The sequence below is a fragment of the Mirounga leonina genome, unplaced genomic scaffold (genome assembly GCF_011800145.1).
Source record: "Mirounga leonina isolate KUSES-001 unplaced genomic scaffold, KU_Mleo_1.0 Mir_82, whole genome shotgun sequence".
Taxonomy (NCBI): Eukaryota; Metazoa; Chordata; class Mammalia; order Carnivora; family Phocidae; genus Mirounga; species Mirounga leonina.
Window position 1 is genome coordinate 39,286,375 of NW_023270825.1, and position 27,761 is coordinate 39,314,135.

General features: G+C 36.6%; 2 protein-coding genes across 4 annotated transcripts in view; one reads left to right on the forward strand and one right to left on the reverse strand.

The window, feature by feature from the left end:
• The window catches only part of RTN1 (reticulon 1), a 381,779-nt gene that overhangs the window by 46,211 nt on the left and 307,807 nt on the right, over nucleotides 1-27,761 (forward strand). For 2 of the 3 annotated variants that reach the window (XM_034993216.1, XM_034993215.1), the window contains one exon: nucleotides 25,155-25,301. The exons of the other annotated variant lie outside the window; for it this stretch is intronic. In XM_034993216.1, the coding sequence (XP_034849107.1) occupies nucleotides 25,296-25,301 (6 nt within the window). In that variant the 5' untranslated portion in view covers nucleotides 25,155-25,295. The remainder of the gene's footprint in view (nucleotides 1-25,154; nucleotides 25,302-27,761) is intronic. 3 annotated transcript variants of the gene reach the window in all.
• The window catches only part of LRRC9 (leucine rich repeat containing 9), a 113,845-nt gene that overhangs the window by 15,660 nt on the left and 70,424 nt on the right, over nucleotides 1-27,761 (reverse strand). Inside the window, exons 24-29 of the mRNA XM_034993208.1 lie at nucleotides 24,950-25,080; nucleotides 22,739-22,847; nucleotides 21,883-22,022; nucleotides 17,939-18,075; nucleotides 10,346-10,563; nucleotides 5,461-5,529 (exon numbers count right to left, since the gene is read on the reverse strand). Coding sequence (XP_034849099.1) covers nucleotides 5,461-5,529; nucleotides 10,346-10,563; nucleotides 17,939-18,075; nucleotides 21,883-22,022; nucleotides 22,739-22,847; nucleotides 24,950-25,080 — 804 coding nt within the window. The remainder of the gene's footprint in view (nucleotides 1-5,460; nucleotides 5,530-10,345; nucleotides 10,564-17,938; nucleotides 18,076-21,882; nucleotides 22,023-22,738; nucleotides 22,848-24,949; nucleotides 25,081-27,761) is intronic.

Below are 27,761 nucleotides of genomic sequence, written 5' to 3' on the forward strand. Positions count from 1 at the left end.
CATCCACTCTAGAAAACAGTAGTATGGATGTTCCTCAAAAAGTTAAAAATAGAACTACCCCACAATCCAGCAATCATACTACTAGGTATTTACCTAAAGAATACAAAAGCACTAATTCAAAGGCACACATGCACCCTAATGTTTACAGCAGCATTATGTACAATAGTCAAATTATGGAAACAGCCCAAGTGTCCACTGATTGATGAATGGATAAAGAAGGTGTGTGTGTGTGTGTGTGTGTGTGTATAAAATAGAATATTACTGAGTCATAAAAAAGAATGAAATCTTGCCATTTGCAATGACATGGATGGAGCTAGACAGTATAATGCAAAGTGAAATAAGCCAGAGGAAGACAAATACCATATGATTTTACTCATATGTGGAATTTAAGAAATGAAACAAAACAAACGAGCAAAGGGAAAAACAAGGGAGAGAGAGAAGCAAACCAAGAAACAGATTCTTAACTATAGAGAACAAACTGATGGTTATTACCAGAAGGGAAGTGGGTGGGGGGATGGGTTAAATAGGCAATGGGGAGGAAAGAGTACACTTGCTGTAATGAGCACTAGGTGATTCATGGAAGTGTTGAATCACTATATCATACACCTGAAACTAATACTATACTGTATGTTAAGGAACTGGAATTTAAGTAAAAACTTAAATAAGTAAAAGCTGAACCACAGAATCAGTATTATGCTAAAAATAATTTTAATAAATAATGTTAAAAATGTCAAAAAAAAGTAAATTCCAAGAAACTGAAAGAAGGAAATAATAAAGGGTGGGAATTATTAAAAAGAAACCAAATAAATTAACTACTTGATAAAACCCAAATATGGTTCTTTGAAGAGATTAATACAATAGACAAACATTTAGTAAGACTTACCAAGAATAAAAGAGAAAAAGGAAGAATCAACAAATTTAGGTATAAAAAAGATAACACACAAATATGGTAGAGATATTAAAAAATTCATGAGAGTATTATGATAGTAATACATTTAAAATTTATATAAAAAGGACAAATCTATAGAAAAATATAACTTCTCAATACTGACTTTTGAAGAAATAGAAAACATGATTAGATTTATAGCCATTAAATAATTTGAATAAGTAGTTTAACATCTAATTTCAAAAAATATTGAGCCCAGATTGTTTTAGAGATAAGATTTAATTATCTGGGCACCTGAGTTGCTCAGTGGGTTAAGCATCTTGCCTTCTACTCAGGTCATGATCCCAGGGTCCTGGGATCAAGTCCTGCATTGGGCTCCCTGCTCAGCGGGGAGTCCGCTTCTACCTCTACCTCTCCATCCTTCTTGTGCACTCTCTCTCAAATAAATTTTAAATTCTTAAAAAATAAGATCTAATTATCCTTCAAGGAACACATAAATTTTTTCCCATATAAATTAATTCATAGACTAGCAAGAGAGAGCTCCCAATTAATTTTATGAGGCAAGAACAGCCTTGATGAACTTAAAAGAATAGCATAAGAAGATAATTATAGGATAATTTTACTTATTTCCATAAATACAGATATACTACATGAAATCTTAGCAAATTGAATTCAGCAAAGTGTAAAACATGACTAAATAGTATTCAACCCAGGATTAATGATTGTTTAACACTAGAGCAGGTTAAAGAGAAAAACTACATTGCCAATTAGTCAAAATCCAATGACTATTCATGATAAAAACAGGTAGTAAACTGAATTAGAAAGGAGCTTTCTTAAAATGTTGAAGGTTATCTGTCCATAACCTATAGCAAACTCGTATCTAATAGTGACAATTTAGAAGTGTTTTTTGAAGTCAGTTACCTACTATCAGTGCTTCTATTCAACACTTTATTAGAGGTCCTAGTCAACACACTAAGAGAAGTAAAGGAAATAAAATACATAAGGATTGGAAAGAAATGAGTCATTATCGCAGATAATATGATAGTATACCGAGAAAATCCAACAAAATTTATAATTCATTAGAACTAAAAAAAGACTACAAGAGTAATATGCAAAAATCAGAATTGCTATACTTCAGCAACAAACAATTAGAAACATGTAAACAGATATTGTTCAAAATAGCTATTAAAACAATGGAATAAATATCATTCTCAATGGGGAAAAACTGAGAGCTTTCCCCCTAAGGTCAGGAACGCAGCAGGGATGTCCACTATCACCACTGCTATTCAACATAGTATTGGAAGTCCTAGCCACAGCAGTCAGACAACAAAAAGAAATAAAAGGCATCCAAATCGGCAAAGAAGAAGTCAAACTCTCACCCTTTGCAGATGATATGATACTTTATGTGGAAAACCCCAAAGACTCCACCCCAAAACTGCTAGAACTCATACAGGAATTCAGTCAAGTGGCAGGATATAAAATCAATGCACAGAAATCAGTGGCATTCCTATACACCAACAACAGGACAGAAGAAAGAGAAATTAAGGAGTCGATCCCACTTACAATTGCACCCCAAACCATAAGATACCTAGGAATAAATCTAACCAAAGAGACAAAGGATCTGTACTCAGAAAACTATAAAATACTCATGAAAGAAATTGAGGAAGACACAAAGAAATGGAAAAACGTTCCATGCTCATGGATTGGAAGAACAAATATTGTGAAGATGTCAATGCTACCTAGAGCAATCTACACATTCAATGCAATCCCCATCAAAATACCATCCACTTTTTTCAAAGAAATGGAACAAATAATCCTAAAATTTATTTGGAACCAGAAAAGACCCCGCATAGCCAGAGGAATGTTGAAAAAGAAGGGCAAAGCTGGCGGCATCACAATTCTGGACTTCCAGCTCTATTACAAAGCTGTCATCATCAAGACAGCATGGTACTGGCACAAAAACAGACACATAGATCAATGGAACAGAATAGAGAGCCCAGAAATGGACCCTCAACTCTATGGTCAACTCATCTTTGACAAAGCAGGAAAGAATGTCCAATGGAACAAAGACAGTCTCTTCAACAAATGGTGTTGGGAAAATTGGATAGCCACATGCAGAAGAATGAAACTGGACCATTTCCTTACACCACACACAAAAATAGACTCCAAATGGTTGAAAGACCTCAATGTAAGACAGGAGTCCATCAAAATCCTAAAGGAGAGCACAGGCAGAAACCTCTTTGACCTCAGCCGAAGCAACTTCTTCCTAGAAACATCGCCAAAGGCAAGGGAAGCAAGGGCAAGAATGAACTATTGGGACTTCATCAAGATAAAAAGCTTTTGCAAAGAAAGGAAACAGTCAACAAAACCAAAAGACAACCGACAGAATGGGAGAAGATATTTGCAAATGACATATCAGATAAAGGGCTAGTATCCAAAATCTATAAAGAACTCATCAAACTCAACACCCAAAGAACAAAGAATCCAATCAAGAAATGGGCAGAAGACATGAACAGACATTTTTCCAAAGAAGACATCCAAATGGCCAACAGACACATGAAAAAGTGCTCAATATTGCTCGGCATCAGGGAAATACAAATCAAAACCTCAATGAGATACCACCTCACACCAGTCAGAATGGCTAAAATTAACAAGTCAGGAAATGACAGATGTTGGCGGTGATGCGGAGAAAGGGGAACCCTCCTACACTGTTGGTGGAAATGCAAGCTGGTGCAGCCACTCTGGAAAACAGTATGGAGGTTCCTCAAAAAGTTGAAAATAGAGCTACCATATGATCCAGCAATTGCACTACTGGGTATTTACCCCAAAGATACAAAAGTAGGGATCTGAAAGGGTACATGCACCCCGATGTTTATAGCAGCAATGTCCACAATAGCCAAACTGTGGAAAGAGCCAAGATGTCCATCGACAGATGAATGGATAAAGAAGATGTGATATATATACACAATGGAATATTATGCAGCCATCAAAAGGAATGAGATCTTGCCATTTGCAACGACGCGGATAAGTCAAAAAGAGAAAGACATGTATCATATGACCTCACTGATATGAGGAATTCTTAATCTCAGGAAACAAACTGAGGGTTGCTGGAGTGGGGGGTGGGGTGGGAGGGATGGGGTGACTGGGTGATAGACACTGGGGAGGGTATGTGCTCTGGTAAGCGCTGTGAATTGTGCAAGACTGTTGAATCTCAGATCTCTACCTCTGAAGCAAATAATGCAATATATGTTAAGAAAAAAAAAGAAGAAGAAGAAGGTAGCAGGAGGGGAAGAATGAAGCAGGGGAAATCGGAGGGGTAGATGAACCATGAGAGACGATGGACTCTGAAAAACAAACTGAGGGTTCTAGAGGGGAAGGGGGTGGGAGGATGGGTTAGCCTGGTAATGGGTATTGAGGAGGGCACATTCTGCATGGAGCACTGGGTGTTATGCACAAACAATGAATCATGGAACACTACATCTAAAACTAATGATGTAATGTATGGGGATTAACACAAGAATTAAAAAAATGGAATAAATCAAACCAAAGATGATTAAAAACCTTTAGGAGAAAACTACAAATTTTATTGAAGAGCATAAAATAAATGTAGGATGGATATTCATGCTTATGAATGGGAAACCTGAATACTACAAATATTAGGTGAGACTGCTTATTGTTATATCTTTCTTGGTGGAAATAGCTTTCTGATGTGGCACTACCGGGCTCTCTCAACCCCTTTACTCCTCTACTAGGAGCAGAGTGACTTAATTGATAAACTCAGGAGGATTAAACTGAGCATGTTTAGCTCCTGGCTTTCCTGTTTTGGGAAGGAACGTATTGCTACAGAAAGACCTGTCTTCCTCCAGAAGAAGCTCTCCTCCTATGTGGAAAGAATTCAGTTAAGTATTTCCTGTTACTGGGTGATCATGATTGCCTATTTCTGGGATCTGTTAGCAGCCCTATTTGGCTTTCTCATGAAGCTAAGCAAAATATTTTCACCTCTCAATCTGCCACTGTCATATTTGTCAGTTTGTTCAGATGTTAGGTGACTGTGAAGGTGCTGCTTATTTGATCCCTCCAAAGCCTCCAACAGGAAAAATAGCAGATTTCTCCCCAAATTAATTTATATATTTCTTGCAATTCCAAATAACATGTCAATAAGACTGTCATATAACTTCAAAAGCTGTTTTCCAAAACTCATAGGAAGTGTAAAGGGCCAACAACAGCTGAGACAGTGAAGAGAGAAAAAGAGGAGGAGGAGGAAGGGAAGGAATATTGGAGGTGATTTCTCTACCAAACACCAAGATTTAATATAAAACTTTAATAATTAACCTGTATAATATTGGTACAGGGATTGGTAGTCCAATGAATGCAATTTAGAACCCTGAAACAGATCCTCTTATATATAACAATGGCAGATTATATTATCATCAGTTGGAAGAGGGAAGTAGTCAATAAATTGTGCTTGGATAACTGTTTATACATATGGAAACAGATAAATTCTCACATATAAAAACTGATTATATACAACTGTAAGTAAATTAACTGATAAATTAGAAAAGTAACATACTCACTGGATTGCCATAAACCGTAAGCTCTCTGAGAGAAGAGATACCATCAAGTTTTTCCAGTTCTGCCATATCCTATTCAAAAGTTAATCAATAAATTACTGTTTGGTTAGATCCAATATTTTTAAATATACAGTGATTTGACACCAGTCAGAATGGCTAAAATTAACAAGTCAGGAAATGACAGATGTTGGCAGGGATGCGGAGAAAGGGGAACCCTCCTACACTGTTGGTGGGAATGCAAGCTGGTGCAGCCACTCTGGAAAACAGTATGGAGATTCCTCAAAAAGTTGAAAATAGAGCTACCATACAACCCAGCAATTGCACTACTGGGTATTTACCCCAAAGATACAAATGTAGTGATCCGAAGGGGTACATGCACCCTGATGTTTATAGCAGCAATGTCCACAATAGCCAAACTATGGAAAGAGCCAAGATGTCCAACAACAGATGAATGGATAAAGAAGATGTGATATATATATACAATGGAATATTATGCAGCCATCAAAAGGAATGAAATCTGCCATTTGCAACAACATGGATGGAACTGGAGGGTATTATGCTGAGCGAAATAAGTCAATCAGAGAAAGACAGGTATCATATGCTCTCACTGATATGAGGAATTCTTAATCTCAGGAAACAAACTGAGGGTCGCTGGAGTGGTGGGTGGTGGGAGGGATGGGGTGGCTGGGTGGTAGACACTGGGGAGGGTATGTGCTATGGTGAGTGCTGTGAATTGTATAAGACTGTTGAATCATGGACCTGTACCTCTGAAACAAATAATACATTATATGTTAAAAAAAAAGAAGATAGTAGGAAGGGAAAAATGAAGGGGGGGCACTGGAGGGGGAGACGAACCATGAGAGACAAACTGAGGGTTCTAGAGGGGAGGGGGTGGGAGGACGGGTTAGCCTGGTGATGGGTATTAAGGAGGACATGTATTGAATGGAACACTGGGTGTTACACGCAAACAATGAATCATGGAACACTACATCAAAAAAAATTTTTGAATTTTGTTACTTTTGTAATTAAAACATTTTAAAAATAGTACTTGTTATCTTAAAAATATATATACACACTGATTTGAAGTAATCGTATGGAAGTGTTGGATTATAGCTAGCTCATGACTGAATTCTCCAAAGTGAGCTTGAGTGACAAATTCTGTATTGTTGATTAAGGACAAATCTATGTACTATTGATTCCAAATGCATGATTGGTAAAGATGATATTCTAATAGGGGAAATAGGCCATATAGCAGCACTTGCAAGAAAAGACCAAATTTCTTCTCAGAAAAATTATGGTCTAGGGCTGAGATTATATTTGGTTAATTCTCCAGAGGATTGAACCAGAAATGTGGAAAAATGGTAAATCCAGTCTAAATAATTTTAAACACAACCTTAACCATAAAGGAATATGTGATATTGAGTGGACTATATCCTGATATATTTTCTGGGAGTATATATAGTTGAAAAACTATTTTTCTAGTTGAATGACTTGTCTTCACTACTGGATGGGGTTATTTATTATTACCTATTTAACACTAATGAAAGTTTGCAAATACACATTTAACTTTTGCAAAATTATTTTTTAAAATGCTATTTTTGACAAAATTTAGGTGACAAGCTCAACTTCAGTTTGCTGCTAGTTTATAGTAATAAAATAAAATTATTGATATGCTCCTATTCTTATTTGGAATGACAAGTAGACATAGCCAATTCATCAACAACTACAAAAAAATTTAGACCTATTTTAGACCATTTGGAAATGGAATTTGATTAAAACAGCTGATCTTTACAATTTTGATCTTAGAAATGTCCTAAAGGAGGGCTTTGGAAAAGCTCTGACAGTCAATTATCTGTAGAGATATTATGCATTTGACCCACAGGTAGTTCCTGTCTGTGGAACCAAAGCCTGAATGGAAAGCATAGAAAGGTGAAAAGTCTTTTCTCAATTATTTTCTCAAATTAAACAGAGTTTGGCAGTGTTCACTAGTGAAGTGTTTCTAATTAAAATGTTTGTTTCTCATGGGAGATGTTAACATGAGAAACAGTGTTAAATTTGTAGAGGATAATGCTGGTATAAAGAGATATCAAGAAAACGAGTATGTTCATAATTGGGGAAGAGGGCTGATGACTTCCCATTTTTAATATAAGGTATTTTTTTTACAATGGAGTGTTGGACTTACTTTCTAATGGCTAAATTTGGCAAATTTTTAGGAATTTTGTGAGATGGTGTTTTAGCTTGAAGAAATTGTACCAGGGAAATTGACAAATGCTATTGATTAGGACTTTTTTCCCCTGAAGAGTGAGCCATTAAACATTAACCAGCACACCAATAGTTGTTACCTTTTGAGTACATTTTCAGGATAATCACTTATGGCAATCATGATTAGTAATAGTTAGGCTTAGATTGGGGCCTTTCATTTAGGGCAAGAAATAGCAATGGACTATTTCCTGGAGTCATTTCCAGCCTCAGGTGATTACTGAGATGTTTTAAAGTAGGTACAGTTGTTTGATGCCAGATAGGGGGATCATTTAGACACAGGAACCAAATAGGACTGTAAAGCTGAATTAAAGAACTCACCTTTCAGTTGTGTTTCTGGGATTCTATCTGCAAAGGCAGGACTATAGGCAACAATTTTCCAAATCTACATTATGGGTCATGATGGCTAAGTGAAAAGCTTCACACTGGAATCTGTTGTCAAGGATATGCAGTTTATGAAAGATTTTAAAGTAGGTTAATGCAGGGCTGCGTATATCTTCATTTGAAGTATTGTTTTCCTAATTTTTCTATGCCTTTTCCCTCCTATTCTAGAAGTCTTTATCAACCCAAGGGTTATAATCTGATTGCCCATTGTGGAAATTAATGCTGGTGTCAGCCTACCCATGTTGGTATGAATCGAGAGAGAAAAAATCTCTCCCAAAAAGAAAATCTGAATAGAGAGTTAAGAATTTTGAAGAACATAATATTTTCAGTAGAATTAAACAGAATCTCCAACTCAACTTCTTATTCCTCTTAGTTAGTTTCCCAGCTAAATGTATGGTCATATTAAGGTACTGTAATATTAATAGTTAGAATAAGTTTGATGGTATAACAGTCAATCTAAATTCAAGGAAAAATACTACTTTGAGGATAAAAATAGACAGTGGAGGGCTGATCATTAAATAATCAATACCCCTTCATTCCATGATGTATGTATAATTTCCCATGATTTATCATATAGGTTATCTATTAGCTATGTTAAATTTTTATAAAAATAACCTTGACTAGGCATTATCCTGCTTAAGTTACTGGTGAGGAAGTTGTTACAACAGTGGATCTGCCATTCACTCTCTTCCTTTAGTGGGTTAGAAGGGTGGGGATGTGGGGCAGGGACACTCCTGGGGAAAAGCAAGTTACCTGGTCTAATCTCTCTGTAATTATGCTGGTAAATAGCTGTGCTGTCAAACAGACCAGTGATATTTAGGAAAAAGGTCCTTATTTACGAAATACTCTTAGCAGGATCTCTCTGGTTAAGGACTGCTTATAGTAAATAAACCTACAACTATAGAATTATCAGGCATGGCTCCCTATAAAATATCACATAAACTCAAGTATAAAATGGAGGCATTTCATAAATGAAACACTCCCTTGTTATATGAGATCACTCACACAAAATCTCACTTGGAGATCTTATATTTTAATCTAAGCTAGAGAGTATACAGAAAGAAAGGACCTGAGAAGCCACAGGAATGTCCCAGACCCTGTGTAACCTTGAAATTATAGTAAAGCTTGATACTGGGTAAGATCTCCTATGCATGTTAAGTCTGATATGACAATCCTTTGTGTTAGCTCAGTTGCTATCACTGGAAAGATTTTCCATAGGATTGCAATTTTCCCAATTTAGATTTCCTCTGGATAAAGCTTTGTAAGAATCATTGCCAGTTTGGAAGGCTTTTCTCAGATGAATGTTGTTTGAATCCTGATAAATTAATTGTATGCCATTTTTCTCTGTCTGTATATTTCCTAGTTGCTATGTGGGACAGTGCTCATGATTCCCATCTAGCCTTGAACAGGCTTTTATATCACTCTAGAAAGGGCTTCCTGAACTCTAGTAGTAGAGCCACAAATACTGATTGCCTATGTACCAGGCACCAAGCTGTATTCTGATACAAATGTGGCAAGATATACTTGGTCTCTGCTCTTGGGTGGAAGTCCACATTTCATTTTGTCTTTGAGATTTGTCTTAGAGGTATGGATAGAAGTAGTAAAAATGGTAAGAGGAGGGCTAACAGATCATCACCAAAACACTGAGAGAAATGTTATGGCTGTGTAAAGTTATGTATACATTTAACCCTCTTATCTGCATACTATATCAGGAGAGAGTCTGGCAGGCTCAGTTCGGACAGTGCCTTATGGTAACAGGTTGAATTCTGAGCAGGTAAAACTAAAGCAGGACCTTATCTAAGGGAAGCCTTGAGTGGGTAGAGATGGAACATTAAAGCCAAGTCAAGGTCCATTATCAGGAACTGATTCAAATGTTAGGTAGACCAAGGACAAATGCCAAGTTTAAAGGTCCAGAGGAAGTCTGGGATTGAGATGCAGAAATAGCTTGGACCAAGAGCAGTCAAGAACAAGAGATTTCTTAGAGGGGACTGCTGAGAAGAGCTTAGAACATTTAGAGCTAACTTTTTTTTTTAGCAGGTGTATGCATGTGGGTTGGTTGGGTTTATAAGTCTAGAAGCAGAGTGGACATCTTTGCATCACAGACTATATGCCTCTGCTTCACAGAGTATTTACATGGCATATAAATAAGGTAACATGCCAGCAGAGTTTTCGTTGGTGTGTTTGGAACCTTTATGTTCAGAGGAGTTAAGTCTTGTAAATCTTGTAACAAACAAAATAATGTTACCTGGATTTTATTATATCCTAGGAAGAGTTTCTCTAGTTTTACCAAAGGTTGTAATTTGCTCAGCTCTCGTAGTCTGTTTTCTTCCAGGTGAAGTGCCAACAGAGAGCTTGGTTTGGCAAAGGCACTATCATTAAATGCTCTGATGCGGTTATGGTCCACTACCAATTCCTGAAGGACTACTAAATTGTCAAGCCCTTCAATTTGACTAATTTCATTCCCTGGAGAAACATAAGTCATGATATGTCAGGTGAGCCCAAACATTCTGAATAAAAGGTTACCTATCTTAAATATTTTTTATAAAATGCTTTTTTAAAAAGTAAAATATTAAAAAGAACATATTTCCAATGAGAAATAAAAATGTATTTATAGGAAGGTACCATCATTATCAAGTAATATTTGGTAAAATTTCTCCTTTATGTTTGAAAGACAAAGATATGAAGTATACAATGTATGTAATTGACCCAATCTGTCTGTTCAGTAATTGAGTGCTAAAAATAGTTGGTATTGACAAAAGTAGATGTATAGAAGTGCTGCAGAAGATATACTTCCTGAGTATATCTGATTATTCTAATAGGTATTCAAATACGTATATTTAAATCTTTATTAAAGTAAATGAATTGTGTTTTAAGTTGGAAGAATATACCTTAATAATGCTATTATTTCTTTCTCAACATATTTTTGCACAACCACATTAAAAAATTAAAAATGAATTAAGCACTCATTACATTCTTTGAAATCTCAGTCCTTTCTTTATAATCTATGATTTCTCTTTTTTTAATTTTATTTTATTATGTTATATTAATCACCATACATAATTAGTTTTTGATGTAGTGTTCCATGATTCATTGTTTACGTATAACACTCAGTGCTCCATTCAATATGTTCCCTCTTTAATACCCATCACCAGGCTAACCCATCCCCCCACTCCCCCTCCCCTCTAGAACCCTCAGTTTGTTTCTCAGAATCCATAGTCTCTCATGGTTCATCTCCCCTCAGCTTTCCCCCCTTCATTTTTCCATTCCTACTATCTTCTTCTTTTTTTTTAAAGATTTTATTTATTTATATGACAGAGAGAGACAGCGAGAACAGGAACACAAGCAGGGGGAGTGGGAGAGGGAGAAGCAGGCTTCCCGCTGAGCAGGGAGAGCCCGATGTGGGACTCGATTCCAGGACCCTGGGATCATGACCTGAGCCGAAGGCAGACGCTTAACGACTGAGCCACCCAGGCGCCCTCTTTTTTTTTTTTTTTAACATATAATGTATTATTTGTTTCAGAGGTACAGGTCTGTGATTCATCAGTCTTACACAATTCACAGTGCTCACCATAGCACATACCCTCCCCAATGTCTATCACCCAGCCACCCCATCCCTCCCACCCCCCACCACTCCAGCAACCCTCAGTTTGTTTCCTGAGATTAAGAATTCCTCATATCAGTGAGATCATATGATACCTATCTTTCTCCGATTGACTTATTTCTCTCTATTGTAGCAGTCAATAGCTTTGTAAGTATTAATGATAATGCTAATTAATGAGAAGAGGACGCTTGAGTTGGCAAAATGCTTTTATATGTGTTTTCTACTAGAGTCTCAAGATAGGACAGGGGAAATATTATCATTTTTAATAATCAGAAAACTGAGGTCAGGAATTAAGTGACTTGCACAAAGATATATAAAAGTGGCAACACCAGGCCTAACGTAGACCTTTACATCTTAAGCTCAGTGTTGCTTCTACTATACCATACTATATTTCATGGACTATTGATCCTTCTTGTTTATTATGGGCTGAATTATGACCCCCCCAAAATTCATATGTTGAAGTCTTAACCCCTAGTACCTCAGAATGTGGCTGTATTTGGGGATAGGGTCTTAAAGAGGTAGCTATGGTTAAATGAGCTTTGGGGTGGGCTCTAATCCAGTATGACTGGTGTCCTTATAAGAAGATATTAGGACACAGATACATGTAGAGGGAAGATCATCTGAAGACACAGAGGCCATCTAATAAACCAAAAAGAGAGGGCTTCAGAACCAACCCTCCTGACATCTTGACCTTGGCCTTCTAGTCTCTAGAACTGTGAGGAAATAAATATGTTGTTTGAGCCATCCAGCTTGTGGTGTTTTGTTATGGCAGCCCTAGCAAACTAATATATGATTGAATGTGCATGCTGTGATCTTGAAATTCGTCTCCTTGAAACGTAACATATTTCATCAAATTTAAGACTAAAACAATAGTTAAGATATGTCAGTATTTTGGGCGCCTGGGTGGCTCAGTTGGTTAAGCGACTGCCTTCGGCTCAGGTCATGATCCTGGAGTCCCTGGATCGAGTCCCGCATCGGGCTCCCTGCTCGGCGGGGAGTCTGCTTCTCCCTCTGACCCTCCCCCCTCTCATGTGCTTGCTCTCTCTCATTCTCTCTCTCTCAAATAAATAAATGGAATCTTAAAAAAAAAAAAAGATATGTCAGTATTTTATGTATACTAAGAAAGGAAAAAAATTGGTTAGGTAAACTATGACATGCTATCAATTAATACATGCCAGATTTCAGATATGTTAAAAAAAATAAGCGGGTATCTCAAAATTGGTGAACTCTGGTAAATTTACCTTTTTTTGTTCTATTCTTATGGAGAAGTTTAAACATCACAACCTTCAATAAAATTGCTCACAGAAATAAATCACAGACTTTGAAACTTTACCAGAGCCTTGCTTGTAAATGAAAAAAGTTTTTTCAAGTCAGATTGAGAAAAGTGTCTCAGTTGTGTTAATATATTAACTTTCATGAAATTATGTCTTTAGACTATTGCTTTTTATATTTTAAAGCCAGTGGTATAAAAATTATACATAATAGTTTCAAGTGCTGAATGTCTGCCATAGCATATTTTTTGCCATACTCATTTTAGAATGTTCATTAAACATGTTTAAGAACGAAAACTCCAAAGCAACTATGCTGAATGTGATTTCAGGATTGTTAGATTTCTTTCTTTCTTTTTTTTAAGATTTTATTTATTTATCTGACAGAGAGAGAAAGAGAGAGAGAGCACACTAGCAGGGGGAGCAGGAGAGGGAGAAGCAGGCTCCCCACTGAGCAGGGAGCCCCGTGTGGGGCTTGATCCCAGGACCCTGGGATCATGACCGGAGCCCAAGGCAGACGCTTAACTGACTGAGCCACCCAGGCACCCCTACATTTCTTTAACTGGGAGCATTTACCATTGTTTGAAAAACACCCACTTAAGACTTAACTAAACAGTTAAATTTTAGATAGATTTGACCTCTAATCCTTAAGATTCTAACTTGCTTCCCTACAGCCTCACTCTGCCTTTCCCTAAAGATTCCACTTTGCCCATCTTCTTGCAAATTTAACACAATAGGTGAAATGTAAGTTCATAAGCTCTCTTTTGTGGACCCTGGCATGGCCTCATCTTATCACTGCTTACATTTGTGTACTCTCCTACAGCCTTTGCTCTCAGGCCCTTTTAGATTGATCTCAGAATTATTTCCTCCTGTTTGGTCTTTAACCTAACTCACCTCTTTATAAACCTCCAAATATGTTCATAACCTCACTAGCCACCTTCTGACTTCTTACCTTCTTTTTAGGGACAAGCTCCTTGAGTATGCAACCTCTATCTGTTGCCTTTACTGCCTAACCAACCACTTCTCTCTACATTGTTTTCACTTTGAGTTTTGCTCTTCCCACATTTCCAAATCTGATTCTCTGACAGTTGCCAGCGATCTTCTTTTTGTTGAATCCAGTTTTCTTTAAAAAAATTCAACATTTTTTTTAAAGGTCTCATTCTTTCCATTATTTGACTTTGAGGCCATTCATCCTTTCTTTTTCTGACATTTAGAGTCTGCATTTCTTGGTTTTCTTTCAAAATTTCTTGTATGACTGCTTTGCTGGTTCTTTTTTCTCCAGCCTTCTTAATGCTGGGTCAGGGGCATAATGGGATGTGTGTATGGGGGTATGTCTCCACACCTCTTTTGGCCTTTCATTCTTTGTCTATGCTTATTTTCTAAGTAAGCACATACACTTACTGTCACCTCCTTTGGTATAATTCCAAAATATACATTTCTAGTACTAACCTTTGGTCTATTACTACCGCTTGAAAAAGTTTCCATTTTTACATCTCAAAATAGTCACAACACAAACTGACCATTCCCTATTGCAAATTAGCAACCTTTCCCAATGACTTTATCTAGGTTTAGTACCTCCTTTTGCCCAATCTCCTAATGAAATAATGAAAAACATCTTGAACTATTTTTCTTCTACTTATCTGTCTAATTAGTCACTAAGTCCTAATATTTCCTTCTTTTTTTAAATATTTTTTATTTATTCATTTGAGAGAGATAGAGAGAGAGCATGAGCAGGGAGAGAGGCAGAGGGAGAGGGAGAAGCAGGCTCCCTGCTGAGCCAGGAGCCCGATGTGGGGCTTGGTCCCAGGACCCCGGGATCATGACCTGAGCCGAAGGCAGACGCTTAACCATCTGAGCCACCCAGGCGCCCCTCCTTCTTTTAAAATGCATTTTGGAGTCACCTTTTACTCACCCTTCCCACTGACACCATTCTAGTCCAGACCCTTTTTATGTCATTTGTGTTGGATAGAAAATGGACCCCAAATAGCCAGAGGAATGTTGAAAAGCAAAGCAAAGCTGGTGGCATCACAATTCCGGACTTCCAGCTCTATTACAAAGCTGTCATCATCAAGACAGCATGGTACTGGCACAAAAACAGACACATAGATCAATGGAACAGAATAGAGAGCCCAGAAATGGACCCTCAACTCTATGGTCAACTCATCTTTTACAAAGCAGAAAAGAATGTCCAATGGAAAAAAGTCTCTTCAACAAATGGTGTTGGGAAAACTGGACAACCACATGCCGAAGAATGAAACTGGACCATTTCCTTACACCACACACAAAAATAGACTCAAAATGGGTGAAAGACCTAAATGTGAGACAGGAATCCATCAAAATCCTTGAGGAGAACACAGGCAGCAACCTCTTTAACCTCAGCCACAGCGACTTTCCTAGACACATTGCCAAAGGCAAGGGAAGCAAGGGCAAAAATGAACTATTGGGACTTCATCTAGATAAAAAGCTTTTGCACAGCAAAACAAACAGTCAACAAAACCAAAAAACAACTGACAGAATGGGAGAAGATATTTGCAAATGACATATCAGATAAAGGGCTAGTATCCAAAATCTATAAAGAACTTACCAAACTCAACACCCAAAGAACAAATAATCCAATCAAGAATGGGCAGAAGACATGGACAGACACTTCTGCAAAGAAGACATCCAAATGGCCAACAGACACATGAAAAAGTGCTCAACATCACCCGGCACCAGGGAAATCCAAATCAAAACCTCAATGAGATACCACCTCACACCAGTCAGAATGGCTAAAATTAACAAGTCAGGAAATGACAGATGTTGGCAGGGATGCGGAGAAAGGGGAACCCTCCTACACTGTTGGTGGGAATGCAAGCTGGTGCAGCCACTCTGGAAAACAGTATGGAGGTTCCTCAAAAAGTTGAAAGTAGAGCTACCCTATGACCCAGCAATTGCACTACTGGGTATTTACCCCAAAGATACAAATGTAGTGATTCGAAGGGGTACGTGCACCCCAGTGTTTATAGCAGCAATGTCCACAATAGCCAAACTATGGAAAGAGCCAAGATGTCCATCAACAGATGAATGGATAAAGAGGATGTGGTATATGTATATAATGGAATATTATGCAGCCATCAAAAAAAACACGAAATCTTGCCATTTGCAACGATGTGGATGGAACTAGAAGGTATTATGCTAAGCGAAATATGTCAATCAGAGAAAGACAATTATCATATGATCTCACTGATACGAGGAATTTGAGAAACAAGACAGAGGATCATAGGGGAAGGGAGGGAAAAATGAAACAAGATGAAATCACAGAGGGAGACAAACCATAAAAGACTCTTAATCTCAGGAAACAAACTGAGGGTTGCTGGACTGGAGGGGGGTGGGAGGGATGGGGTGATGGACATTGGGGAGGGTATGTGCTATGGTGAGCGCTGTGAATTGTGTAAGACTGATGAATCACAGACCTGTACCCCTGAAACAATACATATAATACATTATATGTTAATAAAAAAAATTAAAAAAAAAAGAAAATGCATGTGCTTTGAAGTCAGACAGAGCTGTGTTTGATTCCGCACCACACCATCACTGGTGTAAACTTAGGCAAATTATTTAACCCTACTGCGATTTAATTTCTTTTTTTTTGTAAAATGCATATAAAATTATTTACCATGTTGAGTTGCTGTGAAGGTTGAATGAGATAATCCTTGTAGACAAATACCTTACCTAATGACTCAATAAATGATAGCCATAATTGTCAGTCAACTGCCTCTTTCCCTGCATGAGACTGCTCCATTCTGATTCGCCACGCTAGCCATGGCAAGAGAACACACTCCCCTTTTACATTATTAGATTTAAATAGACTTTCCAGGATTAGGTTGTCTGCTTTTTTTGTATGTCACTGTATCTTTTCAAAGATCTGGTCATGGTTGTGCTCAATTTCTTGTTCTTTTAAGGCTTAAGTCTCTGTGTTTTTGAGGCAACTAACAGTACCTTTGATAGGCAAAAAGATGCATTAAGTTTTTTTAAAATATGGTCTAGAAAAGCCTGTGTTTCAGAAAAAAGTTATCATACTCATATCAACTATACAAATATCTCCCCATATATCTCAATAATGCATCTTCCAACCTTTCTTCTATGTCATTAAATAATTATTGTTAGGCTAATGTTCCAAACTGTTTTTTCCTCATTCCACTTTTCTAAAGATTTACAACTCCTACCCATTTTCAACTGCAAAATGAGCATTCTACATCAAATTGATCATGTTTAGAGGCTTTATAACTCTCTCAGAGAACTGCATACTCTGTTTTTATCAGGTTGGTCCCTTTTCAAATGTTGGCCCACAGACACCACAATCATGCTCTTGTGACTCTTCTCCGCCCCACTACTTGCAAAACTATTGGTCGTGCTCAACCTCAATCTAAATTTTATCAATCATTCAAAAAGTCCTCTATGTGTTTCAGTTTCTCTTTTCTCTAAACTTCTGTTGCACTTAAATTAGTATACTACACATAATTACTCAGAACTAATTCATCTTTCTTTCAGTGTATCTTCACAGGTAGATATTGAACTACTTCAGAGCAAGGATCTCAACTATATATAATTACAATAATATAATGTTTCTGTATATTTCTTAGTACTTAGCCCAATTTTGGGTTTAATAAGTACTTGTGAATTACCGACTGGTTACTTTCTATTGGTTTTTTAATTGAACATGATGTAAAAGTATATTATGATATAATATCATATATAACCCCAGAACATTGCATTTTCTAGGGCTAGAAATACAATATTCTGTAGCCCTAGAATATTGCATTTACATTATTTACATAAATAACCCAAGAAAAACCCTTTTGTGATTACTGAAATATTTTTATCAATCTGTTTTAAGTAAATGTTGATGCTAATATTTGTTTATTAAAACAGTATTATCAAATCAATTTTTAATAATAAAGACTTACACATTGACAGTGCTGCTACTCACCCTGTAGAAAGAGGAATTTTAAATTTCTTAGTCTGTTAAGCTGTAGCTGAATTAAATTACAAATTCCATTGTAGCCCAAATGAAGCACTTCTAAACTGTGCATTATTGGAGGCAGATTTTCACTGCTCATTGTTTCTCTGAAATACATAAGTTTGAGCCCATAAATTTAATTTCAAATGAGCTATATCATTAAAAATCTGATTACTTACTATAAGTTGAAGTTTAAAAAAATTAATTTATTAGTAAATCAGAATTTAACTATAATGTTATCTCTTTGTATTTAATATAATAATCACTTTTTATTCTTTAAAAATATTTTTATATGATAAAGAACAAAGTACAGAGTTATTTGAAATGAAAAGCAAGTGCTAGCACAATCGTCAAAAAAAGAAAAAAAGATGCATCCACATTGGAAAAGAATAAGTAAAACTGTATTTTCAGATGACATGATTTTATTTATTTATTTATTTATTTTAAGATTTTATTTGTTTACCTGACAGATAGACAGCGAGAGAGGGAACACAAGCAGGGGGAGTGGGAGAGGGAGAAGCAGGCTTCCCGCTGAGCAGGGAGCCCAATGCGGGGCTCGATCCCATGACCCTGGGATCATGACCTGAGCCAAAGGCAGACACTTAACGACTGAGCCAGCCAGGCGCCCCCAGATGACATGATTTTATATTTAAAAAATCCTAAGGAATTCACCAAAAAACTATTACTGCACTAATAAATGAGTTCAGCAAGATTAATATACAAAAATTAATTGAATGTCTCCACATCATCAATAAACTAAGAATGAAATTAAGAATTCTACTCACAATAGTATAAAAAAGAACAAAATACTTCAGAAAAATTTAACAAAAGTAGTGTAAAATGTATACACAGAGGGCGCCTGGGTGGCTCAGTTGGTTAAGCAACTGCCTTCGGCTCAGGTCATGATCCTGGAGTCCCTGGATCGAGTCCCGCATCGGGCTCCCTGCTCGGCGGGGAGTCTGCTTCTCCCTCTGACCCTCCCCCCTCTCATGTGCTCTCTCTCATTCTCTCTCTCAAATAAATAAATAAAATCTTTAAAAAAAAATGTATACACAGAAAACTATAAAACATTGTTGAGATAAATTAATGATTATGTAAGTGGAGAAATATTTTCTGTTCATGGATTAGAAGACTCAATATTACTAAAATAGCTCTCCCCAAACTGATCAATTGATTCAATGCAATCTCCATTAAAAGTCCAGCAGGATTTCCCCCAACCCCCCAAAAGTTTCTTATTTATAAGAAAATGTAAAGAACTCAGAATATTCAAAACAATATTTATTTATTTTTTATTATGTTAATCACCATACATTACATCATTAGTTTTTGATAAAGTGTTCCATGATTCACTGTTTGTGTATAACACCCAGTGCTCCATTCAGTACATGCCCTCTTTAATACCCATCACCAGGCTAACCCATCTCCCCACCCCCCTCCCCTCTAGAACCTTCAATTTATTTCTCAGAGTCCATAGTCTCTCATGAAAAAGTTGGAAGGGTTTATAATCTCTGATTTCAAAACTTTTAAGCTGCAGTAATCAAACTAGTCTGGTACTGGCAAAACGGCAGAGATCAATGGTGTATAATAGAGAGTCCAGGAATAAACTTTTACATTTATGGTCAATTGATTTTCAACAAAGATATCAAGACAATTCAATGGGGGAAAGGGAAAGGATGCTGGGACAAATGGATATCCACATGCAAAAAGATGAATGTAGAACTAACATTTTACCTCATAATATACACAAAAATTAACTCAGAATGGATCTTAGTCCTAAATGTAAGAGAAAAAAACATAAAACTTTTTGAATAAAACATGAGAAAATCTTTGTGACATTAGGTTAGGTGAAGAGTTGTTAGGTACAATACCAAAATCACAATCTGTAAGAGAAAAAATTGATGACACCATTTAAGAAAATGAAAATATAAGTCATTGAGAGAAAATGCTTATAAATCAATGAGATGCCACTTCAAATCCACTGGAATGGTTGTAATAAAAAAGATAAACAATAAGTATTGGTGAGGATGTGGAGAAATTAGAATCCTCATAAACTCTTATTAGTAATGTAAAATGGTACAACCACTTTGGAAAACAGTTCGGTAGTTTCTTAAAAAGTTAAACATGAAATTACCATATGACCCAGAATTTCGCTCCTAAGTTTCTACCCAAGAGAAATGAAAACATAAGTGCTTGCAAATACTTCTACACAAATGTTTATAGCAGCATTATTAATACTAGCCCCAAGGTGGAAGCAATCCAAATGTCCATCAACTGGTGAATGGATAAACGGAATATGGCATAGCCATCCAATGGAATACCCAACATATTCAGCAATAGAAAGGAATGAACTACTAACAGATGTTATAACATAGATAAACCTCAGAAACATTATGCCAAGTGTAAGAAGTCAGATATGAAAGACCATATATTATATCATTCTCTTTATAGGCAATGTCTAGAAAATACAACTCTATGGAAAGTAGATTCATGGTTTCTTGGATCTAGAACTGGGAAAGGGAACTGACTGCAAATGGACATGACAGATCTTTTTGGTGTGTGACAGAAATGTTCTAAAAGTGTATTGTGGTAATAGTTGTACAACTATAAATTTGGGAAAAATTATATACCTAAATTGAGTGAATATGGTATGTAAATTGTACTTCAGTAAAGCTGTTGAAAAATATGAATAGTCCCAATATAAAGGATATGTATAAATGAAATATTCATAGCAGCTTTAATCAAACTAGCCTCAAACTGGAAACAACTCAAATGTTCATCAACAATAAGTGGATAAACAATTTGTCACATCATCTATAATGGTATACTATTCAGCAGTAAAATGAAATGAATTACTGACACTTGAAACAACATAGATGATTTGTATACAACAATGAATCATGGAACACTACATCAAAAACTAATGATGTAATGTATGGTGATTAACATAACATAAAAAAAAAAGAAACAACATAGATGAATCTCAAAAGAATTATGCTAAGTGAAAGAAGCCAGACACAGAAGAGTCCTTACAATCATAAGAAATTCTAGAACAAGGCAAAAACCCAATAGTGATAGAAAGCAGATCAGTGGTTGTTTCTAGGGGCCAGGGTATGGGGCAGGGGATTGCAAAAGATGTAAGGTAGGTTTTTGGGATGGGAATAGTTTGTACCTTGACTGTAGTAATGGTTATATGACTGAATACATTTGTCAAAATTCATTAAACTGTACACTTAAATTGGTGAGTTTTAGTATACATAAATTATACTTCAATAAATGTGGATGAAAGCACAACTCTTCATTGGGATAACTGGAATGAAAATATTCCATGTTGGAGATATGTATATCTCTTTGTGTTCTACCAGAAATGTGTTCGAAGGTGGGAGGTATGTCATCTTCTTTGTAAAGTATCTTTTCCGTTGGTGCTGGAGCAATAAATGACCAGATAAATAATTTACAAACACAAACAAAACAAATGTTAAAAGAAACCTAAGTCCATGCTACTGGGTAATGAGTTCTTTTGTGGGGTGATGAAAACACTTTAGAATTAGATGGTCATAGTGGTTGGATAACTTTGTATATACTAAAATAATCGCCAAATTGTACATACAAGGTGAGGTTATGGTATGTGAATTGCATCTTAATTAAAAAAACATTAAACATACAAGATCTTCTCATTTTCTTTTTTTCTTTACAATATGGGTATGAAATGGAGGAAGCAGGGAAAAAGCAATGACAAAGGACTATTTTGAGTATCTTTTTATTTGTGACTTTTTTATTGGCATGTGGCTATTAAATAAGTATTAAAGTGAGAGAAATGTTATGTTACTGCTATCACTAAAGCAGTAGTGATAGCAAAAACTGCTTTTTAAACTCCCAACCAAATTTTTTATAATTGTGAAAAAAAGAATAGTAACCTGTTTATTTTTGAAGTTCCTTGTTGTCCGTAGCCACTTGAAGGCACTTTCTGGTGGAGTAGCTGTCTGTTGGTCAAGTGAGTCTGAGGTTTTACTCTGGGCATGATGGATTCAATATGATTATAATTGAGGCATAAGACCTATGGAAAGAGCACCTATTAATTAGACATTTAAATATGAAAACTGCTGTATATATATTTTTGGTTTGAGATTATCAACATCCTAAAAACTATTAAGATGGTATAGATAAAACTTGGTCTATACAACATAATTTAATAATGTATCAGTGTTAAAAATTACATAAATTTTTATATCCCAAATGGTCTGGACTTGACTTTGAATGTGTTTTTTATAATCTGACTTGCTGGGAAATTATAAGATTTCAAACAAAATAATGGAGACCCTAGAAAGCTGCTCAAAGTTCTCAATCTGCGCTCCTGACTTCTTCAAGCTTGATATGGTTGAAATAATTCTTTAGTTGGAGAGATCACCATTTCCCTATGTTTAAAAGGCCTTTGTAGATAGCTCAGCCAAAGATATAGGATGGGAGGCAATAAGACTGCTTTGAGAACCTCAGTATCCTCCAATTTCATTCCGTACCCACTCACTATAGAGGCACCCTTCCATCCCATCTCCTACTGCAGAGTAAGAGTTACGGCTTACAAGACAATCATATAAAACTGAGGTCAACCAAAATAATTTTGGAAAGTAATACTTTTTCTTGCTTGGTGGAAAAAAAACCTTTAGGAATAATTTCTCTTCTTTAGTAATATAAAAATACATTTTAATCCAGAGTAAAGAAGATTACAACTTGCATTGAAAACCTTGAAAGAAAAAAAATCTGTGAATGACTCACCTTTACATTAGGCAGATAGATTAATCCACTGAATGAGGTAAGATTATTGTTTTGTAGATTCACATTACATACATTTCTAAATTGGTCAACTGGAATCAAATCCACAGTTCTGAATTTAGATAAATACAGTCATAATTTTAATAGGAAAATTATGTAGGTGAATCATTCATGTACAATCCCAAAAACATTTTAAAAATAACTCATCTGACAAATGCTATGAAAAAAATTGCCTTAGTGTTAAATGTATGGGTCGAATAATTGGATAAATATATGTTTTTGTTGGACACTTATGTAAGAAAATGACGTAGAATTTGATTGCTTTTAAAAATGTCCATTACCACATAAACATAGCACTATCACAAAGGAAACTTTTAAAATAAACATCTCCAATTTCTTTATAAGTTTACATACATGTTCATGAAATTGTAGTGCAGTTGATATAGTAAATCATAAGTTTTTCAGGTTATATGCTGCAGAGGATATATGTGAAACACATTATTTCCGAAATACCAGGAAGAGGTTAGGGATGGAAAAGAAAAGGGGAAGAAAGCAGGTGAGGTCTTTGAAAAAAAAGTGTTCTATGCAATCTCCTGAAAACTTTTATGGCATTCCACCTTGTAAGGATGCTTTGGTAATTAAAAAGAATGCTTGATTCCTAGTCCATAGCTTTACAACTGTTCCACCTTCCTTTGAGCCATGATAGAGTAGAGTATAAAGCTAAATTACCTTGCCTTAACCACTTCTTTAAACAAATCTAAACCCTGTAGTTATGATTATGACATACTTTTATCCATTAATAAGTCATTCATTCAATATATTTTTATTAGTATTTTCCAAGTACAGACAATGCGTTTGGAAAGGCTACAACAAATATGAAAACATACTGTCTCTGCCCTCATGAAATGGGATCCAGAAAAATTAAAACAAAGAAGGAAAGTGTATATAATAAAGTTAGATGTAGTGGCATTTTAGGGAAAGAAACACTGATCTGGGGAAGTCAGGAGTCACTCCACAGTGGACACAGTGGAGAAAGATATTAGAATGAGCCTTGGAGAATTTATAGGCGTTTGTTGGGCAAATTAGAAAGAGTTCCAGGTAGTGGAACAAGTACAAGCAAAGGCAGAAACAGAATCATAGCACCTTGTGATTGAGATTAAGGAACTAGAATATTTTAGAACTTCTGGAGCATAAAGAGTAATGGGCAGTAAAGGTAAGGATTACAAGAGATAAAAATAGGTAATTAAAGAGTCTTCTATGCCATACAAAGAAATTTTACATTTTATTCTGTAGACAGTGGAAAGCCACTGAAAAATGTTGAGAAGGGAAGTGATCTGATAAAACTTGCATCTTAGAAAGCAGTATGGATGGATAATAAATGGATTTGCAGGGAAGGTTATGAAACACAAAAAAACAAAACTATCACCAAGAGAGTCTCTAAAATAGTTCATTTCCCCAACCTAGGCCAGTGGTAGTGACTGTGGAAAGAAGAGGGGAATTATGAGACATACTTAATATGGACTCTGTAGAATGTGGTGATCAATTACAAATGGAGGACAAAGGAGAGAGAAATGACCCTTAGATTTTTGGCTTGGGCAACAATAGCAGGTGGATGTTGTCTTCTTGATGCTATCTAAAGAGCAACTGAATAGTCAAGTAAAGAGCTCAGGTTTGGACTGAATTTAAAGGGCCAGCATATAAATTAAATATATGGCTAAAGATGTCTGTCTGTGAAGAGTGCAGAATAAGAAAAAGAGAGAAGAGAAAATAATTTATTTGCCAGGACAGTGAGAAAAATAGCATCAGAGGAATGGTGGCAGTAGCAGCCAGACTGCACTGGGTTAGAGCAATATGATGACATTTTATTTTTTATTTTGTTAAGATTTACTTACTTATTTTAGAGAGAGAGAGAGCAAGCAGGGGAAGGAACAGAGGGGGAGGGAGAAAGAGAGGGAGAGAAGCAGACTCCCCGCTGAGCATGGAGATGCAGGGCTCGATCTCAAGACCCTGAGAATATGATGACATTTTAAATCAGTGTGTGTGATAATGTATTTCAAAGAGTGGTGAAGTTAGCATGAGATTTTGAAGTAGGGAAGATGATTTTCTAAATTATTGTTTATATCTGGATAACATGTGTATTAAATTATAAACCTTAGAAAATGATATTACATATTTAACTATAGTATCAAAAAGCATATAATAAAATGATTGTACCTGATGGATGATGAAGTCCAATTTAGTTCTTGCATTTGGGTGAAGTTTGAATGTCCTTGTCGTTCTGCAATCATGTCAGAAGTAAGTCTGCCACCAAACAAATCTTTTGCACATTCAGTCTCTGGTGGTTCCTATATATAAGGACATTTAGAAAGTGATGTCTTCTCTTGCAGATGACTAAATGACATTAATTCTTTGGTTTTAGGTCAAAAGGGAGTGGACTCATTTCTCCCTATTCCTCCTACTAAGTACAGCCTAAATTCTTACACATTATATATTAAATAAACGTAAAGGAAACTGAAAGGTGCAGAGAAGAAGACCAGCTAGGGACCTTGGGACCTGAGGAATGGTGGTGAGTTCCCTGGCACCTGGGTTGTGATTATAATAAAAATATATTTAGACTTTATCCTCTGTTCCTGGCCTTGTCATATGGTTATGCAGGATAGCAAGGAAAACCTGGCCTATTGAAGGGATGGGCAGATATCCCTGTATGCTCACTTAAGGTGGCCACCTGGGTTTATGAAATAGGTGGACATTGGGCTCTACAGCAATGCAGAGATGGTCTGAATGTAGACATATTTGTCTTGCACCCTCTGAGGCACAAAATGCAATAAGTACTGTTCTGTCTGCCAGCAAAAGAGACTGAGACTGCAGATGACAATGTGGCAGATTTCCCTGGTGGGAAGGCCTTGAACATAGCTGGCAGAACTGATTCTGGTAGCCCTAAGGAGCTACAAAAGGGTCTTGACCGAAATAGATACTGACTCTGGACTGGATTTTGCTTACCCAGTGGTAAATGTAAATGCTCAGAGTGCTATAAAAGAACTGGGACAGAAGATATCATGCCAATTTAGACAGCTGACTGTTCTTTTTTCAGACAAAGGAACACACTTGACGGCCCATAAGTTCTGACAATGGGCATTAAGATATCCTCCGTAAGAGTAATAGCTTGATAGAGAATTGGAATGGGCAATTAAAACATTGGTTGTCTAAAATAGGAAGATAAAAACATGGTAAAAGCCTTCATGAGAATGCTCACACAGTGTAAACATGAGTGGGGCTAAAGAAATGTCCATAGATTTCTCTGTTTTTCTGCTGGCTGTGGGGAAAATGCTGGTATGACTATGCGATTCTTGGTAAGGGAAGATGATGCTCATATACCACTATCCTTTTTGTTCTTCCCCACATCACCTCAACTTTTGTTTCCTACCTGATCATAGGACCATGGCTACAACTATAAGTGCTGGAAACAGGGATGATTCCTAAGCAAGAAACTATAACTATGTTTTTAAACCTTATGTCAGAATTCCTAAGTGCCTAACGGGGATGGGTTCTACCTTCACCCCATCTGACAAAATTGGTTTAACAGTGAATGTAGCTATATTGTCTGGGGGCAAAAATAGCCCACTGCTAGTCCTGCACCTGTATAATCTCACCTCATCTGAATGGGAGTGGACTGAGAGTGAGGTACTTGCTAAACTAGTATTGCTGTCTACAATCTAGACCAGCACAGTGACCCAGCCTATTGTCCCTTCCAAAGATGGAAAAGTTTGGGTATAAATGGAAAGAAGAAGAAATGTGGGTAAAGGAATTAATAAATAGGTTATATAGTGAGGGAAATCCAATGTTACATTAACAGTTCAAAAGAGGCTTAGAGCAAGAGTTGCTATCAGTTGATGAATGGATAAAGAAGATGTGGTATATATATACAATGGAATATTGCTCAGCCATAAAAAAGAATGAAATCTTGCCATTTGTAATGACATGGATGGAGCTAGAGTGTATCACACTAAGCGAAATAAGTCAGTCAGAGAAAGACAAATACCATATGATTTCACTCATAAGTGGAATTTAAGAAACAAAACAGATGAACATAGGGGAAGAAAAGAAAAAAAAGAGGGGGAGGTTGCTCCAGAGCCATAAAGATGAAAATAGTGTCTTGTTATTCAGAACAAGCTTCTTTCAACCACACTTAGTTTATGTTAAAAGGTGACTTTTAGAAAGTCCCTAAGGATGGGGGCTGTTTGCCAGGGGAGCCAACCATGATTAGAGGGTTGGAACTTTCAGTCCCACTCCGTGATCTCTGGAGAAGGGAGACGGGCTAGAGGTTGAATCAGTCTCCATTGGCCCCTGATTTAATCAGCCATACCTACATGGTGGAGTCTCCATAAAAACCCAAAAGGAGGGGCTTCACAGAGCTTCAGATTGGTGACCACGTGGAGGTGCTTGGAAAAGTGCTTTGCTCAGAGAGAGCATGGAATCTCGGTGCCCCCTCCTGTATACCTTGCTCTATGCCTCTCTTCTATCTGGTTGTTTCTGAGTTTTATATCCTTTTATAATAAATCAGTAATCTAGTAAGCAAATGTTTTCCTGAGTTCTGTGAGCTGCTCTAGCAAATTAAGCAAATCCAAGAATAGGGTCATGGAAACCTCCTTTTTATAGCCGGTTAGTCAGAAGCGTAGGTGTCAACCTGGACTTGTGATTGGTGTCTGAAGTGGGGGCAGGGGCAACAGTTGGGACTGAGCCCGTAGCCTGTGGAATCCGAACCTATCTCCAGATAGATGGTGTCAGAATTCAGCTGAATTCTGGGTCAGAGAATTGCTTATATGTGGAAAACCCGCACATTTGGTGTCAGAAGTATTGTGATTGCAGTGCAGTGTGAGAGTAAAGGAAACATACAGACACAGGTTTTCCTTTACATCTGGGTTTTCTTTTTGCTTCATATATGTGGGACTTGGTGCTGGAGACACCAGAAACTCAGAAAACAAGAGAAAACAAAAATTCACATAAACACCTGTACTCTATAGTCAAA